The following is a 27052-nucleotide window of genomic DNA, read 5'->3' as shown; positions in this document are numbered from 1 at the left end:
ACACACCAACCAAGATCTGTTGAAGTAAAGGTAAAGACTCATGTTAACCTGACCCCCCCCACCCCCCAGATGGTGTTCAAGCTGACCCATCTGTCCGTGGACCAGTGGTTGGTGGTGCTGAAGCTTTCTGTGCCCGTCATCCTGATTGATGAGGTGCTGAAGTTTGTGGCTCGCAACTACCTGGAGCGTAAGTCTGGTCACATGGCCTACACTCTGATCACATGGTCTACACTCTGATCACATGGTCTACAGTCTGATCACATGATCTTGCTCTCCTACAGGTACATGCTAGACATGTAGAAGAAGAGAACATAAAGAAGAGGAGGAAGAGGAGGAGGAGGAGGAAGAAAAAGAGGAAGATCACAACCCCGGGAGAAGCTTGTGTGAGCCACCATTAGAAGACAGAGGATAAAACAGGAAAATCAATGAAAAAAACAATCAAATGTATCCCGAAAATCGTCATAGAAACAGCCTCTGTATGAAAGAGATTAAATTGAAGTGGGGGATCTTCCCCGCAAAAAACAATATTGAAATATTTAAGATTTTATTCTGAGGAATAAAGTATGTATTAAAAGTGATTTTTTGTTTAACTTGGATTCTCTCAGTTGTTGTGTTTTTTTATGTTCTAATGAAGACATCAGAGGAGAGATGTTGCACGTTTTATAGACTGTTTATAGACTCTTCTCTCGTTTATAGACTCTTCTCTCGTTTATAGACTCTTCTCTAGTCAGACTGTTCTCTAGTCAGACTGTTCTCTAGTCAGACTCTTCTCTAGTCAGACTGTTCTCTAGTCAGACTCTTCTCTAGTCAGACTGTTCTCTAGTCAGACTGTTCTCTAGTCAGACTCTTCTCTAGTCAGACTGTTCTCTAGTCAGACTGTTCTCTAGTCAGACTCTTCTCTAGTCAGACTGTTCTCTAGTCAGACTGTTCTCTAGTCAGACTGTTCTCTAGTTCACTTTTGACTCTCTTATGACTCTCAAGACCACAGATAATCAGAACAGAATCATTTCACTCTCTGTAGCTCTTTTGAAAAAGCTTTATTGGGACGATTACAGTTGATCACAAAGATGTTTAGAATAATTTGTAGCAACTGGAGTGTTGTTCAGAGAGACAGACAGTAAGGGGCGGTAGTGTTTATATGTGTCCAGTAGGGGGCGGTAGTGTTTATATGTGTCCAGTAGGGGGCGGTAGTGTTTATATGTGTCCAGTAGGGGGCGGTAGTGCTTATATGTGTCCAGTAGGGGGCGGTAGTGTTTATATGTGTCCAGTAGGGGGCGGTAGTGTTATATGTGTCCAGTAGGGGGCGGTAGTGTTATATGTGTCCAGTAGGGGGCGGAAGTGTTATATGTGTCCAGTAGGGGGCGGAAGTGTTTATATGTTGGTCCTAAAAGGAATGTCCACGTCCTTCATCTGTCTCACATAATCTTCATCAAACTGTCGTGATTGGTCAGGGGAGAAATGATTGGTCCAATCACCCACCTCACCTGAACCAAGAGAGAATCAGTTCAGAATCATTTCAGAATCAGTCGAGATAACAACTGCTCTAATAGGTCACAGCTCAATACAGAATATAACAGCCAGGGGGCGCCATACTGTCACATACAGATAACTGTACCCACTACGCACAGACATGACTCATATACACCAGTAGAGACAGACAGACAGGCAGACAGTCAGACAGGCAGGCAGGCAGGCAGGCAGGCAGACAGACAGGAGGACAGACAGACAAGCAGGCAGAGAGACAGACAGGCAGACAGACAGACAGACAGACAGACAGACAGACAGACAGACAGACAGACAGACAGACAGGAGGACAGACAGGCAGGCAGACAGACAGGCAGAGAGACAGACAGGCAGACAGACAGACAGACAGACAAACAGGAGGACAGACAGGCAGGCAGACAGGCAGAGAGACAGACAGACAGACAGGAGGACAGACAGACAGACAGACAGACAGACAGACAGACAGACAGACAGACAGACCTTTCCTCATGAAGGGGGAGATGGAGTGGTCGAACACAGGTTTGGGGATGAAGGTGTAGTTGGCCATCGGGTTCTCCTTCATTGCCTGGAACGACGTCAGCTCCACGATGCGGCTGATGACATCATCAGGGAGCGACAGGTCCAGGTAGCGCATGATGCGCTCCACCTCACGCCGAGGATTCTGGGAAGGAGGGAGTTATTATGATTATGACAGTGTGTGTGTGTGTGTGTGTGTGTGTTGTGTGTGTGTGTGTGTGTGTGTGTGTTGTGTGTGTGTGTGTGTGTTGTGTGTGTGTGTGTGTGTGTGTGTGTGTGTGTGTGTGTGTGTGTGTGTGTGTGTGTGTGTGTGTGTGTGTGTGTGTGTGTGTGTGTGTGTGTGTGTGTGTGTGTGTGTGTTGTGTGTGTGTGTGTGTGTGTGTTGTGTGTGTGTGTGTGTGTGTGTGTGTGTTGTGTGTGTGTGTGTGTGTGTGTGTGTGTGTGTTGTGTGTGTGTGTGTGTGTTGTGTGTGTGTGTGTGTGTGTGTGTTGTGTGTGTGTGTGTGTGTGTGTGTGTGTGTTGTGTGTGTGTGTGTGTGTGTGTGTGTGTGTGCCCCTACCTCCTTCATGTCTTCATAGAACAGGTAGAGGATGTTCCTCTTCTGTCTCTCATGCCAGTAACCCTTGACATGGTCGTACCAGGAGCCCCAGGACACTGAGACAGACATCATCCACCACCTTACCCCTACAGGCTAATGTCTATACAACAGTAATAATGTCTATACAACAGTAATAATGTCTATATATAACAGTAATAATGTCTATATAACAGTAATAATGTCTATATAACAGTAATAATGTCTATATATAACAGTAATAATGTCTATATAACAGTAATAATGTCTATATAACAGTAATAATGTCTATATATAACAGTAATAATGTCTATATAACAGTAATAATGTCTATATATAACAGTAATAATGTCTATACAACAGTAATAATGTCTATATATAACAGTAATAATGTCTATATAACAGTAATAATGTCTATATATAACAGTAATAATGTCTATATAACAGTAATAACATCTATATAACAGTAATAATGTCTATATAACAGTAATAATGTCTATATATAAGAGTAATAATGTCTATATAACAGTAATAACGTCTATATAACAGTAATAATGTGTATATAACAGTAATAATGTCTATATATAACAGTAATAACGTCTATATAACAGTAATAATGTCTATATAACAGTAATAACGTCTATATAACAGTAATAATGTCTATATAACAGTAATCTTACGGTTTCCTCTGGTGAACTTGTTGATGTATGCGTCCCAGGGCCCAGGTTCAGGCTGGGTCAGATTAGGGTCAGGTTAGGGTCGGGTTAAGGTCGAGTTAGGGTCAGGTTAGGGTTAGGTTAGGTTTAGGGTCAGGTTAGGGTCAGGTTTAGGTTTGGTTTAGGGTTAGGATTAAGGTCAGGTTAGGGTCAGGTTAAGGTCAGGTTTGGGTTAGGGTTAGGATTAGGGCCAGGTTAGGGTTAGGGTTAGGTTAGGGTCAGGTTAGGGTCAGGTTCGAGTTAGGGTCAGGTTAGGATTAGGGTCAGGTTAGGGTTAGGGTTAGGATTAGGGTCAGGTTAGGGTCAGGTTAGAGTTAGGGTCAGGTTAGGGTTAGGGTCAGGTTAGAGTCAGGTTTGGGTTAGGGTCAAGGTTAGGGTCAGGTTTGGGTTAGGGTCAGGTTAGGGTCAGGTTAGGGTCAGGTTTGGGTTAGGGTCAGGTTAGGGTCAGGTTACAGTAATCTTACGGTCTCCTCTGGTGAACTTGTGGATGTAGTGGTCCCAGGGCCCAGGGTCAGGCTGGGTCAGGTTAGGGTCAGGTTAGGGTTATGGTCAGGTTAGGGTCGGGTTAGGGTCAGGTTAGGGTCGGGTTAGGGTCAGGTTAGGGTCAGGTTAGGGTCAGGTTAGGGTTAGGGTTAGGGTTAGGGTTACAGTAATCTTACGGTCTCCTCTGGTGAACTTGTGGATGTAGTGGTCCCAGGGCCCAGGGTCAGGCTGGGGGTCAGATTCATGCGGTCGAAGTGGAAGTAACTGACCAGGTTGTCCTTCGCGTTCCTCGCCACGTAGATTACCTGCAGGAAGAGGAGGAGTCAGGGGCTGCAGGAAGGAGAGGAGCCGATGGGACATGTTTACAGAGAGATATCACCATACTTCCTGTTCTACTTCCCTACTCCTCCCTCCCCTCCCCCCCTCTCCTCCCCCTCCCCCTCCCCCCTGCTCACCTTGCAGTTGTTCTCCCAGAAGCCCGGGGGAACCAGCTGGAAGGGCAGGTGGGTCTTGATGACCCTGGGGGGCTTCATCTTGTTGAGCAGGTCCAGACCTGAGAGGGTGGGGGAGACCGGGGGGGGGGGGGGGTAACCAGGTGGGAGAGGGACCCAGAGGGGGGGAGACCACCAATGTTTGGAGTGACTCAGGGAACTTCCAGCCCCAGGGCAGATCCTCCAACAGCCACTGAGTCAACACTGAACCAGTCACCTGAGCCTAGTTCACCTGACCCCCCCCCCCCCCCCCGCCCCCCCCCACACACACACACACACACACACACACACACACACACACACACAAACACACCACACACACACACACACACACACCCACACACACACACACACACACACACACACACACACACACACACACACACACACACACACACACACCCTGTCTTGATGTTTTAGTGAATCATTGACCCTGATTAAGGAACAGGAAATGAGCGGTTATGAAACATTCCTGCAAGAGGTGGAGACACACACACACACGCACACACACACACACACACACACACACACACACACACACACGCACACACACACACACACACACAGGCCTACCTGAGGGTATGGGGGGGGGGGAGGAGATCTCCAGGAAGGGGATGCGTTCCATGGTGGGGGCGCGTCTGCAGACCTCGCCGTCTCCATCATGAAGCAGCAGGTCCACGATCTCCTGGGTCCACGTTGTTCCTATAGCAACACACACCTCAGTACTCCAGCACCACCTGTGTGTGTGTGTGACCCTGTGTGCGTGTGTGTGCGCGTGTGTGTGTGTGTGTGTGTGGTGTGTTTGTGTGCGTTTGTGTGTGTGTGTGTGTGTGTGTGTGGTGTGTGTTTGTTAGCGTTCGTGTGTGTGTGTGTGTGTGTGTGTGTGTGTACCTGCTTTGGGGTAGGTAGCGATGAGCAGGTCTGAGGCGTGGGGGCTGAAGGCCCAGATGAGGTCCCAGCGGAGGGCGATGGGCTCCATCAGTGGGACCCCCTGGACCGCCCGCAGGGGAAACCGCTGGAGGGCCTCGGATGCACACTGCAGCGCCTCGCTGTACGTCAGCTCCCCCTCCGCTCCTGACCCCGCCCCTGACCCTGACATGACCTCTGCTGCCAGGACGACCACAACCAGACCACAACCAGACCACAACCCCAGGAGCACAGACGGCTGGAGTCTTCACGGACAGAGTCTTCCTGCTGTTCTTGTCTGAGCCTGTGTCTGTGTTTGTCTGTGTGTGTGTGTGTGTGCGTGTGTGTGTCTGTGTGTGTGTGTGTGTGTGTGTGTGCGTGTGTTATAGACCAGTCTCTTCCAGTCTTCGTCTCTCCTCTCCTCTCCTGTGTCTCGTGGTGTTTTGTCTTCTCCTCCTCTTCTTCCCTCTCTCTGCAGCTTGGTTGTGAGATATCTGGGTCAGGGTTCATTCACAATCTCTCTCTCAAAGTTCTTTACTCTCCCTCCTTCCAAAGTCCTTTACTCTCTCTCTCTCTCTCTCTCTCTCAAACTTTTTTACAATTAAATATTGAATGTTTCTTCCTCTCTTTCTGTCTGTCTGAGTGGTGTCTGAGTGCTCTCTCTCTCTCTGCGTTGTACAGACGTCCCATGCAGACCTTTATATAACGCCACCACCACATTCCTCTGTTTAACAACAACATTATCAACACTCATCTGGAGGGGGAGGAGGAACTACAATGAACCACCCACAGAGAGAGAGAGAGAGAGAGAGAGAGAGGGAGAGAGAGAGGGGGAGGAAGGAGAGAGAGAGGGGGGGAGGGAGGGGGGGGAGGGAGAGAAAAACAAACAACATCCAACAATTTGTTTGGTTTAAGTGTGTGATGTTCAGATCTGATGAGAAACTCAAATGTTTTAAATCATTTTTTTTTGTTCTTGGGATCAGATGTGAAAAACAGAATTGTAGTTCTATCTGACAGTCAGAGTGTGTGTTGTAGTCAGTGTGTGTTGTAGTCAGAGTGTGTGTTGTAGTCAGTGTGTGTTGTAGTCAGTGTGTGTTGTAGTCAGAGTGTGTGTTGTAGTCAGAGTGTGTGTTGTAGTCAGTGTGTGTTGTAGTCAGTGTGTATTGTAATTTGGCTGTAGACCTGGTCATAGCACCGTCTCAGTGGCTACGCTTGTCTTAGATGATGTGTTAAATGGCCTCGATCAGCCTTATTTACAGATCTCTCCAAGGCATCAGTCAACCATTCCCTACTCATTCAGAGGTTGTCTGAAACAGGCCTGGATCAGGCTTCAGGCAGAACACAGTGTGTCTTAACAGATGGTGTTAAATCAGGTTTTCTGGACATAACAAAGGGTGTCCCACAAGGATCGATTCTTGGTCCGGTTCTTTTGACTATTTACATTAACAAATATTAGATTATCTGAAAATAATTGTAACCTGCATCTATATGCCGATGACACCCCATTGAGCGTGTCCCTGCTTATAAATACTTGGGCATTTGGTTTGACAAAGACTTGCCGTTCAAAAAACATACACAGAAGCTTGTTAAAAAGCCAAGATTTAAGGTGGCCGTCTTTTCTCGGAATAGAGCTTGCCTTTCCCTGAACAGCAGGAAGCAGATTATACAATCAACCTTCACGCCAGTGCTTGATTATGGTGATGTCATCTACTGAAGTGCAGCAGCCACGACTCTTAAACCTGTGGCCATCTACCACAGCGCCCTTTGCTTTATCACAGGTGATGGTTTTAATACTCATCATTGCATCCTTTATCAAAAGGTTGGCTGGTCCTCGTTAAAGTCCCGTAGATCTCTTCATTACTCCCTTTTTGTTTATAAAGGCCGAATGCATAAACTGCCGGCTTAGCTAACTTCATTATTGAAATTCAAGAACATCAATGACCTAACTCGCTCTCAGAGTTGGTTAACTCTTGAGGTTCCTCAGGTCTGAACTGAGTAAATCTGCTTTTAGTTGTGGTGCTCCTCACTGCTGGAACAATCTCCAGAGAACGTTTCAGTTGGAGGTTCTGGTGCCGCTCAGGCAGTTTAAAGTTTTGATTGAGGACGTATTTATTAAAAAATTTGTTAGTTTTTCTTTATTGTGTTTAATAATGTTGTAATTGTGTAAATGTATGATGTGTTGTGGTGTGTATGCAGGGGTCCCTGGTGAAAGACACCTTGGTCTCAATGGGACTCCCTGCTAAAATAAAGGTTAAATAAAAAAAGGTTAATGAGGCTTCAGCGAATACAATAACACATAAAAAGTTTAATAAGTTGTTATCATATGCTTCACATTTGATACACACTTTTGGTTCTAAAACATCAGTGACCACAGACAGAGAGAAAAGTGAATAGTGTGAATGTGTAAAAGGTTATCAGTCAGTGGAACAGCAGTGTGACTCCCCTGGATGGTGTGGTCGTCATGTGACCTCTCCTCAGAGCCCCACCCCCGCCCCCCGCCCGCCCGCACCCCCCAGACCCCCTCGCTCCAACAGACAGACCCTGGTCCCGGATGCTGCAGCCACCAGCCCCTGCAGCCTCCCAGACGGACACACGGAGGAGCTGAACACGGCCGAGGATAGACCCAGCAACCTGGACTCAGTCTGGAGGGGGTGGGGGGGGGGTGGGGGGAGTTAACTCACTTTGCTACTTTGAGTACACCCAAAACACACTCACTGAACATTCAACCTTGAGAAGCTTGAAAACTCCTCTCCCTCCCTCTCTCCTTCTCCCTCTCCCTCCCTCTCTCCTTCTCCCTCTCCCTCCTTCTCTCCTTCTCCCTCCTTCTCTCCCTCCCTCTCCCTCCTTCTCTCCCTCCCTCTCTCCTTCTCCCTCCCTCCTTCTCTCCCTCCCCCTCTCCCTCCCTCTCCCTCCTTCTCTCCCTCCCTCTCCTTCTCCCTCTCCCTCCTTCTCTCCCTCCCTCTCTCCTTCTCCCCCTCCCTCCTTCTCTCCCTCCCTCTCTCCTTCTCCCTCTCCCTCCTTCTCTCCCTCCCCCTCTCCCTCCCTCTCCCTCCTTCTCTCCCTCCCTCTCTCCTTCTCCCCCTCCCTCCTTCTCTCCCTCCCTCTCCCTCCTTCTCTCCCTCCCCCTCTCCCTCCCTCTCCCTCCTTCTCTCCCTCCCTCTCCTTCTCCCTCTCCCTCCTTCTCTCCCTCCTTCTCTCCCTCCCTCTCTCCTTCTCCCCCTCCCTCCTTCTCTCCCTCCTTCTCTCCCTCCTTCTCTCCTTCTCCCCCTCCTCTCCCTCCTTCTCTCCCTCCTTCTCTCCCTCCCTCTCTCCTTCTCCCTCTCCCTCCTTCTCTCCCTCCTTCTCTCCCTCCCTCTCTCCTTCTCCCCCTCCCTACCGTCATTGTCCGGCGGTTGATGACTCGTAGCATGTTGGCTTGACTTCCTGCCGCCACCATGTGACCCTGGCCCAGCCAATGGCAGCTGTAGATCTGAGATGATGAGGAACACATGTGGAGAGCAAAGTTAGCATTAGCCTAGCTAACCCAGTTAACAGCTAACCCAGGTTAGCCTTGGGGAGGCGGGGGGGGGGGGGGGGCAGGGGGAGGCAGGTGGAGGCAGGGAGAGGCAGGGGGAGGACAGGGGGAGGCAGAGGGAGGCAGGGGGAGTCAGGGAGAGGCAGGGGGAGGCAGGGGGAGGCAGAGGGAGGTATGTGAGCTGTGTGAGGGACTGGCCTTGCTGTCTCCTTGGTTGTCAGGAGGAACATCACACACCTTCTGACCAGAACCATAGTCCCAGATCTGAGAGAAACACACACACACACACACACACACACACACACACACACACACACACACACACACACACACACACACACACACACACACACTGAAGGTCAGTGGCTGTATAGGGTCTTGTACATCACTATCAGAATGGACTGGCTCACACTGGCAGAACTGTTGTTGTTGTTATTGTTATTGATGGAGTTTGTTTGTTTGTGTGTGTGTGTTGTTGTCCTGACCTCCAGGGCGTGGTCCTTCCTCCAGGAGCCCGTCAGGATGTGATTGGCTGCTGGGTCTATCTGGAGGGCATCGCCACACACGTGAGGACCTGACAGCATCCTGACAGAGAGAGACAGGTGACCAGGAACATGCCTGATGTCATCATACAGGTGACCAGGAACATGCCTGATGTCATCATACAGGTGACCAGGAACATGCCTGGCCAGGGCTGATGACACACTGCTGTCAATCAGGCTGAGTGTGGAGAGTATGATGTCACTAGTGTCATCAGGAGAGAATGGAGTGTGGAGCCATGGGTCTACCTGACAGAGTGCTGCTGTCTGACGTCCCAGAACTGTGAGGACAGAAACATCATTAGACAGAGTCACAGTCTTCTATCCTAGACAGAGTCACAGTCTTCTATCCTAGACAGAGTCACAGTCTTCTATCCTAGACATCAGAGTCTTCTATCCTAGACAGAGATGTTTGGAAGCATGCTGATCATAGTGTAGTAAAGTATATGGATGTCTGTTTACCTGTACAGTGTTGTCCCAACCTCCTGATATGAACTCTCTCTCCTTCTTGGGGTGAAAGGTCACGGCGAACACTCTGAACCTGTGACCATCCATGACAGTCCTGGTAGAACTAGAAACAACCTTCTGGTCAACACAACTACAAATACACTCAACATGTACTATCACGGTGTGTGTGATGACTTGTGGGTAATGTAGTTGTTTAAGAGGAGGACCTGGCTCTGTATGTCATCAGTCTCTGGTGGGTGGTGAGGTCATACAGGTGGATGGCCGAGTCAGAGCCCCCTGTGGCTGCCTTGTCTCCAGACGGACAGACGGACAGAGAGAGGGTCTGTCTCTGCCCTCCTCCCTCCCCTCCTCCTCCTCCTCGCGTCTCTCCTGTCTCTGGCACCCTCCACACACACTCCCCCCCCCACACGTACCAGCACCTAACACAGCCACTGGCATCTGAGGGGGGAGGGACAATGGGGAGAGGGGGAGGGGAATTTTTTATGATTATTATTACTTTGTTGCATTGTTGAGGAGCTAGCTTGCCCAAAGCATTTCATTACACCGTCTACGGCTGTATTCTGTGTATATGACAAATAAACTTTTGATTTGTGTCCCTCCTGGCCAGTGACAGAGTGGAGGTGCAGTACTCACAGGTGGCCAGCAGGAGGCAGTGTGACTGGGCGCTGAGGCTGAATCTGAGGGCTGTGACGGGCAGAGAGGAGAGGAAGCTGTTGCTGTCCCTCAAAGTCTGGACCAGACTACCACTGACTGGGCTGAACAACTGAGAGAGAGGGAGGAGAGGGGAGGGGGGGAGGGTATATGCATGGGGGAGGGGGATACATATAGAACTGTAACATATAGAAGCTGAAGTGTATCAGTCGTCTAATACCTTGATGGTCCCGTCACTCAGACCAACAGCCAATAGGGAGCCTTCGTTGTTGAATTGACAGGTCATCACCTCACAGCCACACTCCCTGAGAGAGAGAGAGAGAGGGAGGGAGAGAGAGAGAGAGAGAGAGATGGACAGAGAGAGGCAGCAGAAGAGCAGTATTGAGGGCTGATAGTTCTGATCTGTTGATAACAGAGGTAGTCAGTTGTATAACAGTTGAGAGGATGGCTTACAGGACAGAGTGGATCTGTAGCTCTCCCTCTGTCCTGGGCTGGGCCTGGGTCTGGGTCTGGGTCTGGGTCTGGGTGCTTCTGTATAAATCCTCTCTGTCCACATTAGGCTGGAAGCCTTCCCCTGAGGCCTGTTCTCTGAGTGCAGGTAGGTTAGGAGGTGGAGAGGCCGTCTGTGGTTCTGAGTCTGAGTCTGACTCGCTCTCTGCCTCAGACTCAGACTCAGAGTCAGAACCACTCAGCATGTAGGAGTAACACGGTTCAGATTCTCTCTCTGTCTCTGTCTCTGTCTCTCCTCTCCTGGAGGCTGCAGACACACCAGAGGACATCTGGAGGAGGAGACAGTCACAGAGGTCAGAGTTCACACACAGGCTACACAGCTAGTTAGTGACAGTTAGTTAGTTAGTTAGTTAGTTAGCTAACTGGCTTGTTCATGGTAGAACAATGTGTGTGAATTAGGGTTAGTTAGGGTGTGAATGTACTCTGCTAGTCCCATGTAGATAGATAACCGAAGGTATGAAGATGTATCTTAAATAATGACAGCTTCTGTGGAAAGGTCAGTAGCAGTGACTGATCCAGCGGAGCGCCGGCCGGAACGTTACAACTAATTCAAATAAAACAAGTTTGGCAACAAATAAAACCAAGAACGTTAAACAAAACAACCTCACGTTTTGCTGTATGGTCCTGTATGATCCTGTATGGTCCTGTATGATCCTGTATGATCCTGTATGATCCTGTATGGTCCTGTATGATCCTGTATGATCCTGTATGGTCCTGTATGATCCTGTATGGTCCTGTATGGTCCTGTATGGTCCTGTATGATCCTGTATGGTCCTGTATGGTCCTGTATGATCCTGTATGGTCCTGTATGGTCCTGTATGATCGTGTTTCTTGTACTCGGGATGTAATGAGTTTTTTAGATCCTCTCAGTCCTACCGAGGAGACAACTCATGTTGCGTAGCAACCAACATCATCTACCTAAATTAGGCGCCAGGAAAATCAAGAAAATCATGAAGCGTTTCCAAATAAGAAACCGAGGACACAAACATAATGTTTACACCAAGAAGCGGACGAAGTCATGTTAATCAGTTGAATCCGTTTTCCGCGTTGCCTCAGGTTTGATCCCGTCGGGAGGAGAAAAGCCCCGTTGCGCCTTTCTGGAGGTCTTACGGTAGCTGGACAACGGAAGTAGTCGTATCTTAACTTCCTTGGCAACGCGGCGCCGACCGCGTCTTTAATCAGTCCGTCTGTAGTTCAATAACCGACCGTGGTTCAATAACCGACCGTAGTTCAATAACCGACCGTGGTTCAATAACCGACCGTGGTTCAATAACCGACCGTAGTTCAATAACCGACCGTGGTTCAATAACCGACCGGGGTTCAATAACCGACCGGGGTTCAATAACCGACCGGGGTTCAATAACCGACCGGGGTTGAAGCTCTGCGTCGTGATTTATGTGAGCTGCTGCAGTCTGGCCAAGTGTGTTAGCTAGCCGTGTTAGCTAGCTAGCTAACTAACGATGTCCACAGCATAGAGACAGAGAGAGAGAGAGGAGGGGAGAGAGAGAGAGGAGGGGAGAGAGAGAGAGGAGGGGAGAGAGAGAGAGGAGGGGGAGAGAGAGGAGGGGGAGGGGGAGAGAGAGAGAGGAGGGGGAGAGAGAGGAGGGGAGAGAGAGAGAGGAGGGGGAGGGGGAGAGAGAGGAGGGGGAGAGAGAGAGAGGAGGGGGAGAGAGAGGAGGAGGGGGGGGAGAGAGAGAGGAGGGGAGAGAGAGGAGGGGGAGAGAGAGAGAGGAGGAGGGGGGGGAGAGAGAGAGGAGGGGGAGAGAGAGAGAGGAGGGGGGGGCGAACAGTGTTGGGCAAGATGGCCACCTCCTACATGTGTGCTGCCATCCAGCTGGTGTTGCTCCTGTCTGTTGTTCTGACCCAGACGGCCACAGACAGCCCGACCCCAGGCCCGGTCAGCCCAACAACCAGGAGCTACCACACGGAGCCATTTACCTCTGATGACCTCTCTACTGGTCCTGATGACCTCTCTACTGGTCCTGATGACCTTTCTACTGGTCCTGATGACCTTTCTACTGGTCCTGATGACCTTTCTACTGGTCCTGATGGAGCTGTCACTCAAGAAGCGGCCTCCATGGCGACCACGGACCTGCCGTCTGCCGTCACTACAGAGCGAGCCACAGCAGCTCCCACCCAGCCTGTCCTGCTCCCTGACGGTACACACTGAAGGCCTGTGTGTGTGTGTGTGTGTGTGTGTGTGTGAGAGAGAGAGAGAGAGAGAGAGAGAGACCTGACTCCTCCTGTGTTTGTGTGTGGGTGTGTGTGTGTTTTATGCTTTTTCCTTTTTATCTATTTTATGTAAAGTGAATTGCCTTGTCTTAAATGTGCTATATAAATCAACTTGCTGTGTGTGTGTGTTCCAGTGTGTGTGTGTGACCTGACCCCAGCCTTCTGTGACGTGGGTTGTTGCTGTGACGTTGTGGACTGTGACCTTCCTGACCTGACCACTGTCTTCACTGGCTGTACTGACCAAGTCATGTAAGGGATTACACACACACACACACACACACACACACACACACACACACACACACACACACACACACACACACACACACACACACACACGCTTATCTGACCACTGGCATTCTCTACTGTTGTTTTGCACATGTGGTGGTGGTGGTGATGATGATGATGGTGGTGGTGGTGGTGATGATGATGATGATGATGATGATGATGATGATGATGATGATGATGATGATGATGATGATGATGGTGGTGATGATGGTGGTGTTGGTGGTGATGGTGGTGATGGTGTTGGTGGTGGTGGAGGTAGTGGTGGTGATGATGATGGTGATGGTGGAGGTGATGTTGGTGTTGGTGGTGGTGGAGGTAGTGGTGGTGATGATGATGGTGGTGATGATGGTGGTGGTGTTGGTGGTGGTGGAGGTGTTGGTGGTGGTGATGGGCTCATGTGTTGTGGTTGTGTTTCAGTTCTGGTGTTTGCGTTGAGGAGTGGCTGATGTTCAGAGCCAATGTGGATCCTTCCCTCATCAACGTCACCAACAAACTGTTCTGTATTCAACCACAAAACGGTATGTTATTCTCTCTCTCACACACACACACACACACACACACACACCTGAAACAGGCGTTAAGTTGTTGTAAACAGTCGCCCCGCAATTCAAGTCTCGTACCTGTGACCTCTGACCTGCCCCCTCAGGTGAGGTGTCTGGTGTTAAGCAGTCAGAAAGCTGTCACTCCATCCACTAAACCTAACCCTTCATCCTGGATCAGCCAGCCGCTTAAATACTCATTTGGTGATGCTAACTAATGAACCCCCCCTCTCCCTCTCCCCTCCCTCTCTCCCCCTCCCTCTCTTCCCCCCCCCCCCCCCCCCCACCCCACCCCACCCAGATGCCCCCCAGACCCTCCCAGCCCTCTCACAGGGACAGGCTCCTCCTCCCCCTCTGGTGGCCGCCTCCCACTTCTCCTCCAGCTTGACTTCTGCTCCTCCTCCTCTCCACACCAGAGGCTTCTACAGGGTAACTACCTAACTAACTAACTAACCACCAGAGGCTTCTACAGGGTAACTACCTAACTAACTAACTAACCACCAGAGGCTTCTACAGGGTAACTAACTACCCGAGGCTTCTACAGGGTAACTAACTACCTAACTAACCACCAGAGGCTTCTACAGGGTAACTAACTACCTAACTAACTACGTGAGGCTTCTACAGGGTAACTAACTACCTAACTAACTACCTAACTAACTACCCGAGGCTTCTACAGGGTAACTAACTACCTAACTAACTACCTAACTAACTACCCGAGGCTTCTACAGGGTAACTAACTACTTAACTAACTAACAACCCGAGGCTTCTACAGGGTAACTAACTACCTAACTAACTACTGTGAGAAAACGTGTTCTTTATTTGAAGGAGAAGACAAACTACTTATTACTTTTTGCTATTTATTTATATGTCAAAATTCTAGGCTTGTACAAGGACCACTTTTGGAGAAGAAAATCATAGTCAGCAAGCTGTTAATCTGTAACCAACCTTCCAAAAATGGATGCATTCAAACAGTCAAACAAAGTATTTACAGTAAACAAAGTGATTGGCTATTTGGTTGGGGAGGAACCGTGGTTTAGACTTGGCATCCCTTGTTGTTCACGGGCTGGTCACACCATTCATCCCATCTGCGGAGTCAGCACCCTGTAAGAGATAAGACACCTACTCTGGTATGTCCTCCCTAGCCTGTCCTCCCTAGCCTGGTATTATTCCACTATAGCTCTTTGTGTAAGCGTGTGTTGCAACATCTTTCTTGATGACCTGGCTCAACCTCTCCATGTATTAATCCAACGTACTATGGGACTAATGCTTGATCCATCGCTCATTTATCAACAGGCCATCACATTAGTAAATTTAGCACACTGCAGTAATGTATTTTTATTATAGCAATAATAAACTGTTTTTATAAAAATAATTTCTAACACTACCCGAGGCTTCTACAGGGTAACTAACTACCTAACTAACTACCTAACTAACTACCCGAGGCTTCTACAGGGTAACTAACTACTTAACTAACTAACAACCCGAGGCTTCTACAGGGTAACTAACTACCTAACTAACTACCCGAGGCTTCTACAGGGTAACTCAGCGTTTCCCAACCGCTGTGCCGCCGCACACTAGTGTGCCGTGAGAAATTATCCAATTTCACTTTTTTTTAAATTAACATTTATTAATTATTATCTGCAAATAATATGCCATTGTCGAGTGTCTGTGCTGTAATATAGTGACTGGCAGAGTGATGTAATATTGGTCCGGTGGCAGCAGGTCGATAACTGCCTCGTTCCTTTAGAGACCAGAGAGTTAGTGACGCATGACAGGTCGTGGTGACGGTGATGGAGACGAACTGGGCCCTGGACAAGATTCTGACCCAGGTGAAGTACCAGGCCCTAGTATGAGTGGTGGTAAAGAGAAAGCAAAGACGGTGAGCTTGAGGCAATACAGCGAAAGCTATCTTTCGTTCGGATTTCCTTTCACCGGGGATGAGACGACACCGGCTCCGTTCTGCTCGGTGTGGGAGAAGCTGTCCAACCGCCGTGGTGCCGAGCAGCTGAAACATCTCCAAACCAAACACCCGCTTCAAAACAAACCCATCGACTATTTTGTTCGCCTGCGTGAAAACACAGAGAAACAGGCAACTTTTATGAGAAAAACCACAAAGGTAAATGAGAAAGCCCTCAAAGCTAGTTACCTAGTTGCTGAACTCGTAGCTAAATCAAAAAAGTCCCACTCTGTGGCAGAGACATTAATACGACCTGCCTGCTCGGCCCCGCCGCGATGCTCGGCCCCACCGCAGGTAAAGACAGCTGAAGTCCCGCTGTCAGACACACCAGCCAGACATGTCGACAGACATCATATCAATACGCTATCAGGCTACAGAGTCATTTTGTAACATTTTTGGTTGGTGGTGCCACAAGATTCTTCCAATGTAAAAAATGTGCCGTGGCTCAAAAAAGGTTGAAAAACACTGGGGTAACTAACTACCTAACTAACTAACTACCTAACGAACTACCTAACTACCTAACGAACTACCTAACTAACTAACTACCTAACGAACTACCTAACTAACTACCTAACTAACTAACTACCTAACAAACTACCTAACTACCTAAAGAACTACCTAACTAACTACCTAACGAACGAACTAACTACCTAACGAACTAACTAACTACCTAACAAACTACCTAACTACCTAATGAACTACCTAACTAACTACCTAACGAACTAACTAACTACCTAACTAACTAACTACCTAACGAACTACCTAAAGAACTACCTAACTACCTAACTAACTACCTAACGAACTACCTAACTAACTAACTACCTAACAAACTACCTAAAGAACTACCTAACTAACTACCTAACGAACTACCTAAAGAACTACCTAACTACCTACATAACTACCTAACTAACTAACTACCTAACAAACTACCTAACTACCTAAAGAACTACCTAACTAACTACCTAACGAACTAACTAACTAACTAACTACCTAACTAACTACCTAACGAACTACCTAACTAACTACCTAACGAACTACCTAACTAACTAACTAACTACCTAACGAACTACCTAACTACCTAAAGAACTACCTAACTAACTACCTAACGAACGAACTACCTAACGAACTACCTAACTACCTAAAGAACTAACTAACTAACTACCTAACGAACTACCTAACTAACTACCTAACGAACTACCTAACTAACTAACTACCTAACGAACTACCTAACTACCTAAAGAACTACCTAACTAACTACCTAACGAACGAACTACCTAACGAACTACCTAAAGAACTAACTAACTAACTACCTAACGAACTACCTAACTAACTACCTAACTAACTACCTAACGAACTACCTAACTAACTAACTACCTAACAAACTACCTAACTACCTAACTACCTAACGAACTAACTACCTACCTAACTAACTACCTAACGAACTACCTAACTACCTAAAGAACTACCTAACTAACTAACTAACTACCTAACGAACTACCTAACTAACTAACTACCTAACGAACTACCTAACTAACTACCTAACTACCTAACTAACTACCTAACTAACTAACGAACTACCTAACTAACTAACTACCTAAAGAACTACCTAACTAACTACCTAACGAACTACCTAACTACCTAACTAACTAACGAACTACCTAACTAACTAACTACCTAACGAACTACCTAACTACCTAAAGAACTACCTAACTAACTACCTAACGAACTACCTAACTAACTAACTACCTAACTAACGAACTACCTAACTAACTAACTACCTAACGAACTAACTACCTAACGAACTACCTAACTAACTAACTACCTAACGAACTACCTAAAGAACTACCTAACTACCTAACTAACTAACTACCTAACTAACTACCTAAAGAACTACCTAACTACCTAACTAACTAACTACCTAACTAACGAACTACCTAACTACCTAACTAACTACCTAACTAACTAACTACCTACCTAACTAACTACCTACCTAACTAACTAACTAACTAACTACCTAAAGAACTACCTAACTAACTAACTACCTAACGAACTAACTACCTACCTAACTAACTAACTAACTACCTAACGAACTACCTAACTAACTAACTACCTAACGAACTACCTAACTACCTAACTAACTACCTAACTAACTAACTACCTAACTAACTACCTAACTAACTAACTAACTACCTAACTACCTAACTAACTACCTAACTAACACACACACGTAGTGGTGTCAGGGTTGTGTTTATGACACAGGTGGTTTCTATTGTCATCAGACCCTGATGATGTCATCACCTGCAGCTGGCGGGGGTCCTAGGGCCGTGATGTCATCATGTTTACAACCCTCTTCTCTCTGTCGCAGGTTGATGATGTCATCCTGACCCAGTACAACGGCTCCTCCCTGCGGAGTGTCCTTCGCCAGCCGTCGCCAGGGGCAACCACCACTTCCTGCGTGGACAGGAACCCTGCCAGTAAGATGACGCTCCAGTGGATTGACAGAGGACCCGCCCCCTCGCCATGTGTCTAGACTGGTAGACCCGCCCCCTCACCATGTGTCTAGACAGATAGACACGCCCCCTCGCCATGTGTCTAGACTGATAGACACGCCCCCTCGCCATGTGTCTAGACTGGTAGACCCGCCCCCTCGCCATGTGTCTAGACTGGTAGACCCGCCCCCTCGCCATGTGTCTAGACTGGTAGACCCGCCCCCTCGCCATGTGTCTAGACAGATAGACACGCCTCCTCACCATGTGTCTAGACTGGTAGACCCGCCCCCTCGCCATGTGTCTAGACTGGTAGACCCGCCCCCTCGCCATGTGTCTAGACTGGTAGACCCGCCCCCTCGCCATGTGTCTAGACTGGAGCAGGTCTCAGGTCAGACTGATAGAAGTGTCTAGTCATGTGATTCCATGTGGTTGTGTTAGGGTTAGGGTAGTAATTTGGTTGTGTTAGGGTAGTAATGTGGTTGTGTTAGGGTTAGGGCAGTAATGTGGTTGTGTTAGGGTAGTAATGTGGTTGTGTTAGGGTTAGGGCAGTAATGTGGTTGTGTTAGGGTAGTAATGTGGTTATGTTAGGGCAGTAATGTGGTTGTGTTAGGGTAGTAATGTGGTTGTGTTAGGGTAGTAATGTGGTTGTGTTAGGGCAGTAATGTGGTTGTGTTAGGGCAGTAATGTGGTTGTGTTAGGGTAGTAATGTGGTTGTGTTAGGGTAGTAATGTGGTTGTGTTAGGGTTAGGGCAGTAATGTGGTTGTGTTAGGGCAGTAATGTGGTTGTGTTAGGGTTAGGGCAGTAATGTGGTTGTGTTAGGGCAGTAATGTGGTTGTGTTAGGGTTAGGGCAGTAATGTGGTTGTGTTAGGGTTAGGGCAGTAATGTGGTTGTGTGTTGTCAGGGTTCCTGCGGTCCGTGTCTCTGTCCTGCTCTCGACCTCTGACCCCCCAGACCTGCACGTCTGACCCCAGCCTCAACGCCCTGTCCTACCACACACACCTCAGCCTCGCCCAGGTAACACACACACACACACACACACACACACACACACACACACACACACACACACACACACACACACCTCAGCCTCCCCAAGGTAACACACACACTCTACACACCTCTACACACACCTCAGCCTCCCCCAGGTAACACACACACACACACACAACCCTACACACACTCTACACACACCTCTACACACACACTCTACACACACACACACACACACACACTCATCTCAGCCTCTTAGAGAGTGTGTGAGTGTGTGTATGTGTTTGTGTTTGTTACTAACCAGTGTGTTGTTGTTGCAGCTTCCTGTTCCTGAGACGGAGCCTGTGGCTGACAGCCTGGTACGTCTAACACACACACACACACACACACACACACACACACACACACACACACACACACACACACACCCCTACACACTCACACACACACACACACACACACACACACCAACCACACACACACACACCCCTACACACTCACACACACACACACACACCACACACACACACACACACACACACACACACACACACCACACACACTAACGTACCTCCCTCCTCTGCTCCAGCAGGTCCCGGTCACACCTCTGTCTGATTGGCCAGAGCCCAGTCAACAAAATGGCTCCTGTCTCAACGTGGTGTCCCAGGTCTGTGATTGGACGATCTGTCACCCCTGACCCCTGACCGCTGTAGCTACCCAGCTCTCTGATAGGCCAGGTCGTCTCTCCACCTGATGTGTGTGTTGTTGTGTAACCCAACCCTCTCCTGCAGGTGGATTACATCATCACCTACACAGGCAGAGGGGAGATCACCATGGTAACGGTCAACGTGGCTCTGGCCAACAGTGTCTCAGAGATGAGGCTGACCCAAACCCACGCTGTCCACTACCAGGTACCCAGCCTCCCTCCTCCCAGCCTCCCTCCTCCTGCCTCCCCTCCTCCCTGCTCCCTGCCTCCCTCCCTCCCTCCTCCTGCCTCCCCTCCTCCCTGCCTCCCCTCCCCTCCTCCCTGCCTCCCCTCCCCTCCTCCCCTCCCCTCCTCCCTGCCTCCTCCCCCCTCCTCCCCTCCTCCCTGCCTCCTCCCCCCTCCTCCCTGCCTCCTCCCCCCTCCTCCCTGCCTCCTCTCTCTCTCTCTCCTGTCTGTGAGTTCAGCTGATGTGATGTCACTTCTGTCCCACAGTTGGCCACACCTCCTCCTTCTCCTGCTCCATCCCCATTGGCTGGCCTGGCCGTGGGGGCTCCTGTCATTGGTGGGTTTGGTGGGGAGGTCCAGCCTGTATCCTTCCTTGTTTGAGGACCGTAGAGGCCAGATCAGGATGGAGGCCAGAGTCAAGTAGAGGCCAGAGTCATGTAGAGGGGGGGAGGGGCTTCTGCACTGTCTCTGCTCCTTGACGGTGGGTCAGCTGACTATTATGGGCGTGTCTCTGGGGGGAGAGTGTTCTGCTGACTCCGCCTCCCGCATCCCTGTCCTCTTCACACACAACACCCTCACTGGCTGCTCCTTCAGGTGACTACACTACCCAGCATACACCTCTCTACACACAACACCCTCACTGGCTGCTCCTTCAGGTGACTACACTACCCAGCATACACCTGGGAGTCTTTTGTAGTTCAACCACCCCAGAGGCAGTCCTGTTTGTTGGTTGTTTAAACCTGACTGGTAATAAATCACCAACTAGGGATGACAACTGTTTACTTTGCTATTTTGAGATCATCAATCAATCAATCATCCCCCTGTTCCTTCACACTCAATCACTGGGCCTCCATGGGCGGGAGGGAGGAGCCTGTCATCATGTTCCTCTGCCCATTGGACCAATCAGAAAGTTGTTTCTGCTCATTGGACCAATCAGAAAGTTGTCTCTGCCCATTGGACCAATCAGAAAGTTGTCTCTGCTCATAATCTAACTACATTCATTAGGCTGGGTGATGAGGTCGTCAGGTTGAGGTGATGAGGTCGTCAGGTTGAGGTGGGACGTCTGCCTCGTCACAAGGTTCCTGCGTACGGCTGAACCAGACCTGTTATCCCTGCAGGCCGTCTGTAGCTAGCCGTCTGTAGTTAGCCGTCTGTAGCTAGCCGTTGAAATGTCAATCAAGTGTGTAAAGTCCACGCCCACACAGCTGACGGGACGTTGAGCCTCACAAGAAGCTGTTTTATCACTTCTTCACTTACTGACAAAATACAATTACAACCACAATTACAAACCAGACCTTTAAAAGCTCAACTGTCTCCCTCCTCCTCCTCCTCCTCCCTCCGTCCTCCTCCTCCTCTTCCCTCCCTCTCTAGTTCTCTCTCTCCCAGCTGTTCTGAGGTTCGTTCTCAGCTCTATGGGATCCTGCGTGGCGTGGCCACACCTGACCTGGTCGCCATGACAACAGGCTCTCCACCAGACTGGAGCAGGGTCATCACAGAAGAGTGTCCTAGAACCCCAGAGGTCAGTCACCCTAACCCTAAACCTAGCCCTAACCCTGACCCAGGTCAGTCATCACAAATAATAATGGAAGTCTCCCCCCCCCCCACCCCCCCCCCTCTCTCTCAGGAGGAGTGTGTGTCAGGCTGCCTCCTCCCTCTCTCCCTGCAGATCCAGGTTCTCTGGGCTCGGCTCGGCCTCCTGGCTCTGCCTCAGAACCACATCCTGGGGGCCAGGTTCCACTTCCTGTGTCAGAAGGTCAAGGTACGCCTCCTCTCCTCCCCCACCTCCTCCCTCATGTCAGACTCTCCTCTCTGAGACTGTAGTGATTGTTTTCTTCCTCTCTGTGTGTCTGACAGTGGAACAGCTGTTGGACCTCAAGAAGACTCATCTCTTCTCTCCCCCCAGTGTCCCCTCGTCTCTCCTGTCTCCGTGACAACAGAGGTGACGTTTGTCGACACCACGGTTTACCCAGAAGTCCCCAGGGGCGCGCCGCAGCCTGATTGGAGGTTTCCATTTGGGTTCTTCTCCCGAGGGGGCGGGGCCAAGGAGACGGATGACCAGATGGTCATTGACGGTGGTGACATCACACAGGTCACATGGTACACGCTGTGGCTGGTGCTGATGGTTCTAGTTTTAGACTGAACGTGTGTGTGTGTGTGTGTGTGTGTGTGTGTCCACTTTCAGTCTTTCTTCATTATTTGGACTCATTCATATTTTCTTCAAACTTGTATTTATTTTTGGACATTTTTAGAATACAGACATTTTTCTTCCAGATGGTTGTTGAGTGTTTATTTCACTGAGGTAGGGGGGTGTGTGTGTCTGTGCGTGTGTGTCTGGGTCCTGTCTGAGTGTGTGTGTGTCCCTGGGTCCTGTCTGAGTGTGTGTGTGTCACTGGGTCCTGTCTGAGTGTGTATGTGTGTCCGTCCTGTCTTGTAAACGTAGTTCAGCAGGTGAACGATGCCAGCAGGCGTCATCCCTGGTAGACGGGTGGCAGCGCCAAGCTGAAACACACACACACACCATGATAAGCATCAAACAGCCTCTTAGACAGATGTTGAAGGACCACCAGCATAACATGTGAGGCTGACGGTACTGACCCGGTCCATGGACCAGTATAATACCTGGTACTGACTGTATGGGGTTTAATACCAGATTGGGACCAGTGTAACAGCAGTACTGACCGTGTGGGGCCTGGCACGGTCCAGAACTTCCCGGACCTCGTGGGACAGAGAGGCGGGTAAGGAGAGGTAGTCCAGGTCCGGAGGCAGAGAGAGACTCTCCTCCCTCTGCAGTCTCTCCATCTCTCTCCTCTGCTTCTCACAGTGGGGCCGGTACACCGCTGAACACACCAGTCACCATGGTTACACACACACTACAGTAACCACGGTTACACACACACACACACACTACAGAGGGGTCAGTCGCCATGGTTACCTTCTATCTTGATGCGCTGTGAGAACTCCAGGTAAGGTGAAAGGCATTCTGGGAAGGCGGAGGCCAACATGTCAAAGGACACGTCTTTGTACTGCAGTACGTCCTCACCACTGAGGGGGGGGGGGGTTAACAATAACTATATAATACAGAACAAGAATCCTTCTAAGGAAAATCAATTTAGAAACAGAATGTTTTAACTGTCTATCAGAGTTCTGACCCAGTCTGGTTCTGAAGCTGCAGGTTCTGACCCAGTCTGGTTCTGAAGCTGCAGGTTCTGACCCAGTCTGGTTCTGAAGCTGCAGGTTCTGACCCAGTCTGGTTCTGAAGCTGCAGGTTGTGACCTGGGGGAGAACCCGGGTGGACTCACGTCAGGACGCCACCCCTGGCCTGGCTGATGCTGCAGCGGCCCAGCCTCTCTCTCCAACGCGTGGGCGACAGACTCAGAGACCTCAGGGCCTCCAGCGCCCCCCGCAGGCCCTCCTGGACCCTCACAGCCTCCCGGTACCGGACAGACGACACGCAGCCCACCTCCTCCCAACCTGCACACGTCACCTTCATCATCATCATCATCATACTACAAATCTGCTCCAAAACTGAGTCATAGTCATTCACACTTTGTTAATCACACACACACACACACACACACACACACACACACACACACACACACACACACACACACACACACACCTGTGGGCGTGAGGCGCAGGTCAGCGTTGTCAGGACGCAGCGAGGCCCTAAACTCCGCCCTGCTGGTGAACATGCGGTAGGGTTCCGTCACGCCTCGACCAATCAGGTCGTCGATCAGCACGCCAATGTAGCTGTGGGTCCGAGAGAGGGGGAGGGGGGGGAGGGAGAGGGAGGAGCGGCCCGCGTTCACCCCCGCCCACAGACCCTGGAGGGAGAGGAGGGGGGGAGGGGAGGGAGGGAGGGGAGGGAGGGAGGGGAGAGAAACAGCTAAATAAAGTGTTGTTCCTTCCTCCATCACTGTGACTGATGATGACCCGTCTGTACCTGGGCGGCCGCCTCCTCGTAGCCGGTGGTCCCGTTGATCTGACCCGCCAGGAACAGACCCTGGGTGGTCTTCACCTGCAGGGCGGCGCTCAGCTGGGTGGGACACACGTAGTCGTACTGGACCCCATAACCTGCAGGCACAACAGCCTCAATAACATTTACGACATTTAACAGACGTCTTTATCCAAAGAGACTTACAACATTCCATCTGTTTAAGTAGTGAATCATCTGAACATCAGTCATCATAAGACAAAGTCATCTATGCTCACACCAGGGTTAGGATTAGGGGTTAGGGTTAGAGGTTAGGGCCATAAGCAGTCACAATGCCAGTAGGCTATTTTAAAAAAATAAAAAAAATAATTAGAGAACTTGTACAGGGGTTAGGGTTAGATTGGTAGTGACTCTGCAGTCCTGACAGCAGTGGGAAGCTCGTTCCACAAGCGGGGCGCCAGGACAGTGAAAAGCCGTGACCGAGTGGCTGCAGCATCCACGTAGAGGCGGCGGTGCCAGGCGGGCAGGCGTGTGTGTGTATTAACCTGTGTGTGTGTGTGTGCCTGTGTGTGTGTGTACCAGGGGTGTGTATCTCAGCGTGGTGCAGGGCAGGGATCTCTCTGAGCAGGCTGAGCTGCAGGTCAGGGGGCAGGGTCATGGACAGGCCCTGGGGGTACAGGAGGTCAGAGGTCAAACCCTCTGGCTCCAGCCACACCTGGTGCTGTCGCCCTGGAAACCGCAGCACACGAGACTCGATGGAGGGACAGTATCTGAGAGAGAGAGAGAGAGAGAGGAGAGAGAGCTGTTTGTGCTTGTGATTGTTGTGTGTGTGTGTGCGTGTGCGTGCGTGTGTGTGTGTGCGTGTGTACCTGGGGCCTTTGGTGTCCTGCTGTATGTGACAGTTGAGGTGGAGTGTCTCTCTGACGAGCCTCTCGACTCCAGGAGTGGTGTGGGTCAGGTGACACAGCAGCTGCTCCTCCGGCTGCAGGGACACGTCAGCATGTCAGCATTAGTGTGTGTGTGTGTGTGTGTGTGTGTGTGTGTGTGTGTGTGTGTGTGTCTCACCTTGCAGCGCGTGTGTGTGTTGAGGAAGCTGAAGGGGGAGGGGTGTGTGTCAGGTGGTTGGACCTGAGCCAGGGACAGGTTGACAGACTGCTTGAGGATGCGGGGGGGGGGTCCCTGTCCTGAGCCGGCCCACCCTCAGGCCCAGCCCCTCCCTCAGGGTGCGGCTCAGGCCAGGGCAGGAGGGCGCCTCCCCCAGCCTCCCCCCGGGACACGTGGTCTGGCCCAGGAACAAGGACCCAGACAGGAACGTCCCTGTGGTCAGGACCACTGAGCTGCACCGGATGGGGGGGCTCCCACCCACTAGCGAGGGAACGAGAGGAGGGAGGGAGAGAGGGGGGGGGGGGGGGAGGCGGTAGAGAGGTTATTCTGCAGTTACATGTTTTGTAAATGAAAATTCATCCATTCAGATGAGAGATATGACCAATCCTACACAGGCAGACAGACAGACAGACAGACAGACAGACAGACAGGTACCCAGGCGTATGCCAGTGACCCTGTGTTGTCCAGGCTGCTGGGGGTCTGGGTGAGACAGCAGAAGGTCCTCCACGCTGCCCTCCAGGACCGTCAGCCTGGGGGTGGACAGCAGCTCCCGCTACACACAACAACACACTCAGGTTGGGGTCGTGTTGTGGTTGTGGTCCTGTTGTGGTTGTGTTGTGTTGAGGTTGTGGTCATGTTGAGGTTGTGTCGTGGTCGTGTGGTACCTGTATGAAGGAGCGGTAGTGGTCGCGGTCCAGCTGAGCGCGTGGTCCCCAGACGGCCGGTCCTTTGCTGCGGTTCAGGACAGAGAAGTGGACCCCAGCCCAGTCGCCCGCCCGCCCACACACACCGTCCAGGGCGTCCACCTCACGCACCAGCTGACCCTTCCCCACGCCCCCCAGGGAGGGGTTACAGGACAGGGCTCCTGGGGGGGGGGGGGTGGTTAGATGGTGTGTGTGTAGGTGTGTGTGTGTTAGGTGGTGTGTGTGTGTGTGTGTGTGTGTGTGTGTGTGTGTGTGTGTGTCACCTATGGTGTGTATCTTCTGTGTGATGAGGAGGGTCTCTGCTCCGACTCTGGTCGCCGCGGCCGCCGCCTCCGTCCCCGCGTGGCCGCCTCCCACCACGATGACATCATACTGCTGCCTGACAACGCTGCTGGCAGCCCGGGAGGAGGACAGGAAGTGATGTCGGAGGGGCAGTCTCCGTGCCAACATGTGAGATTGACAGCTGTCAGTCAGACAGAGACAGAAAAGGTGGAGGAGGGATGATAGACATCATAAGAGACACAGAGGAGTTTATATGATGGATGGACACACACCAGATCAGACAGACGGAGATTTGCAGTGATGAAAGTCTAGACTGGAAAATCTCCTCACCGACACGTCTCGCCTGACGGCGAACCTCTGATCGTCTCCTCCCCCTGAGGACCGTCAAACACGTCCGTTCACTCACCTGAGTCCTCTCAGCCACGGGACGAACGTTCCTCCGGTGTCTCAGATGAATCGGTGATGGTCCAAGAACAAGGTTCCTAGAGGAGATGAAGGTCCAGAGCAGAGGAGGATTACCGAACACGGGTCTGACCGCGCACACAGGGGGCCGCCATTACCGTCAGACTGGAACCGTAATACCGGCTGTATACGAGCACCACACATCCCGGTAAACACCGGCGGAGGTCAGAACTCGGCTGGCGGTGTCCAGCACCACGTCAACACGTCGCAGATATCAATGGAAATAAACTAAACAAGCATCTCATTTCAAACGTCCTATTACGT

At 50.3% G+C, this 27052-nt stretch overlaps 4 protein-coding genes and 1 long non-coding RNA gene across 8 annotated transcripts; 2 read left to right on the top strand and 3 right to left on the bottom strand.

The window, feature by feature from the left end:
* Positions 1 to 75: 75 nt before the first annotated feature.
* Positions 76 to 594, top strand: LOC310816774. Its single transcript, XR_014554661.1, has 2 exons — positions 76 to 187; positions 282 to 594. It is a non-coding gene; the product is annotated as an uncharacterized lncRNA (long non-coding RNA).
* Positions 595 to 1030: 436 nt separating this feature from the next.
* Positions 1031 to 5869, bottom strand: sult1st6 (sulfotransferase family 1, cytosolic sulfotransferase 6). The gene is given in 8 exon segments (XM_083687289.1): positions 1031 to 1484; positions 1984 to 2164; positions 2579 to 2673; positions 3969 to 4029; positions 4032 to 4097; positions 4248 to 4345; positions 4857 to 4985; positions 5175 to 5869. Coding segments are annotated over 8 exon segments (951 nt in total). The 5' UTR covers positions 5383 to 5869; the 3' UTR covers positions 1031 to 1371.
* A 1794-nt stretch (positions 5870 to 7663) lies between these two features.
* LOC310817113 (uncharacterized protein) lies at positions 7664 to 11895 on the bottom strand (the record flags this gene model as incomplete). The annotated part of the gene is made up of 12 exons (XM_083687547.1): positions 11480 to 11895; positions 10815 to 11140; positions 10582 to 10666; positions 10344 to 10473; positions 10135 to 10148; positions 9917 to 10050; positions 9705 to 9813; positions 9492 to 9523; positions 9189 to 9288; positions 8902 to 8967; positions 8566 to 8658; positions 7664 to 7831 (listed from the first exon to the last, which is right to left on the bottom strand). Exons 2-12 carry the CDS (start codon positions 11138 to 11140, stop codon positions 7664 to 7666), a joined length of 1257 nt encoding a protein of 418 aa, XP_083543673.1. The 5' UTR covers positions 11480 to 11895.
* Positions 11896 to 12750: 855 nt separating this feature from the next.
* LOC310817234 (tectonic-3-like) lies at positions 12751 to 22569 on the top strand. Of its 4 annotated transcripts, none has more exons than XM_083687683.1 (14): positions 12751 to 13030; positions 13238 to 13352; positions 13809 to 13909; positions 14232 to 14359; positions 18253 to 18361; positions 19280 to 19392; positions 19689 to 19727; positions 19961 to 20035; positions 20160 to 20279; positions 20567 to 20662; positions 20790 to 20893; positions 21671 to 21818; positions 21924 to 22058; positions 22203 to 22569. In XM_083687683.1, exons 1-14 carry the CDS (start codon positions 12949 to 12951, stop codon positions 22437 to 22439), a joined length of 1602 nt encoding a protein of 533 aa, XP_083543809.1. In that variant the 5' UTR covers positions 12751 to 12948; the 3' UTR covers positions 22440 to 22569. The 4 variants fall into 4 exon arrangements, with proteins under 4 accessions (XP_083543809.1, XP_083543808.1, XP_083543811.1 ...); XM_083687682.1 differs by having other exon boundaries at positions 19958 to 20035; XM_083687685.1 differs by having other exon boundaries at positions 19958 to 20035; positions 22154 to 22438.
* Positions 22511 to 26891, bottom strand: mto1 (mitochondrial tRNA translation optimization 1). Its single transcript, XM_083687681.1, is given in 14 exon segments — positions 22511 to 22798; positions 22979 to 23136; positions 23232 to 23341; positions 23599 to 23770; positions 23922 to 24126; positions 24246 to 24376; positions 24816 to 25006; positions 25106 to 25218; positions 25302 to 25409; positions 25411 to 25601; positions 25776 to 25893; positions 26006 to 26205; positions 26308 to 26507; positions 26733 to 26891. Coding segments are annotated over 13 exon segments (2097 nt in total). The 5' UTR covers positions 26495 to 26507; positions 26733 to 26891; the 3' UTR covers positions 22511 to 22585.
* Positions 26892 to 27052: the final 161 nt, after the last annotated feature.

Source organism: Argentina silus (assembly GCF_951799395.1).
Source record: "Argentina silus genome assembly, chromosome: 16".
Classification (NCBI taxonomy): domain Eukaryota; kingdom Metazoa; phylum Chordata; class Actinopteri; order Argentiniformes; family Argentinidae; genus Argentina; species Argentina silus.
The sequence above is the reverse complement of the archived record's forward strand: the minus strand, read 5'-3'. Positions and strand labels throughout refer to the sequence as shown.

Excerpts from the sequence above, each read along its gene's own strand:
- LOC310817234 (XM_083687682.1), top strand. The coding sequence starts at position 12,949 with ATGGCGACCACGGACCTGCCGTCTGCCGTCACTACAGAGCGAGCCACA. Across the intron at positions 19,393-19,688 it reads CACACCTCAGCCTCGCCCAG|CTTCCTGTTCCTGAGACGGA; the intron begins GTAACACACACA and ends TTGTTGTTGCAG. Across the intron at positions 20,280-20,566 it reads CCCACGCTGTCCACTACCAG|TTGGCCACACCTCCTCCTTC; the intron begins GTACCCAGCCTC and ends TCTGTCCCACAG.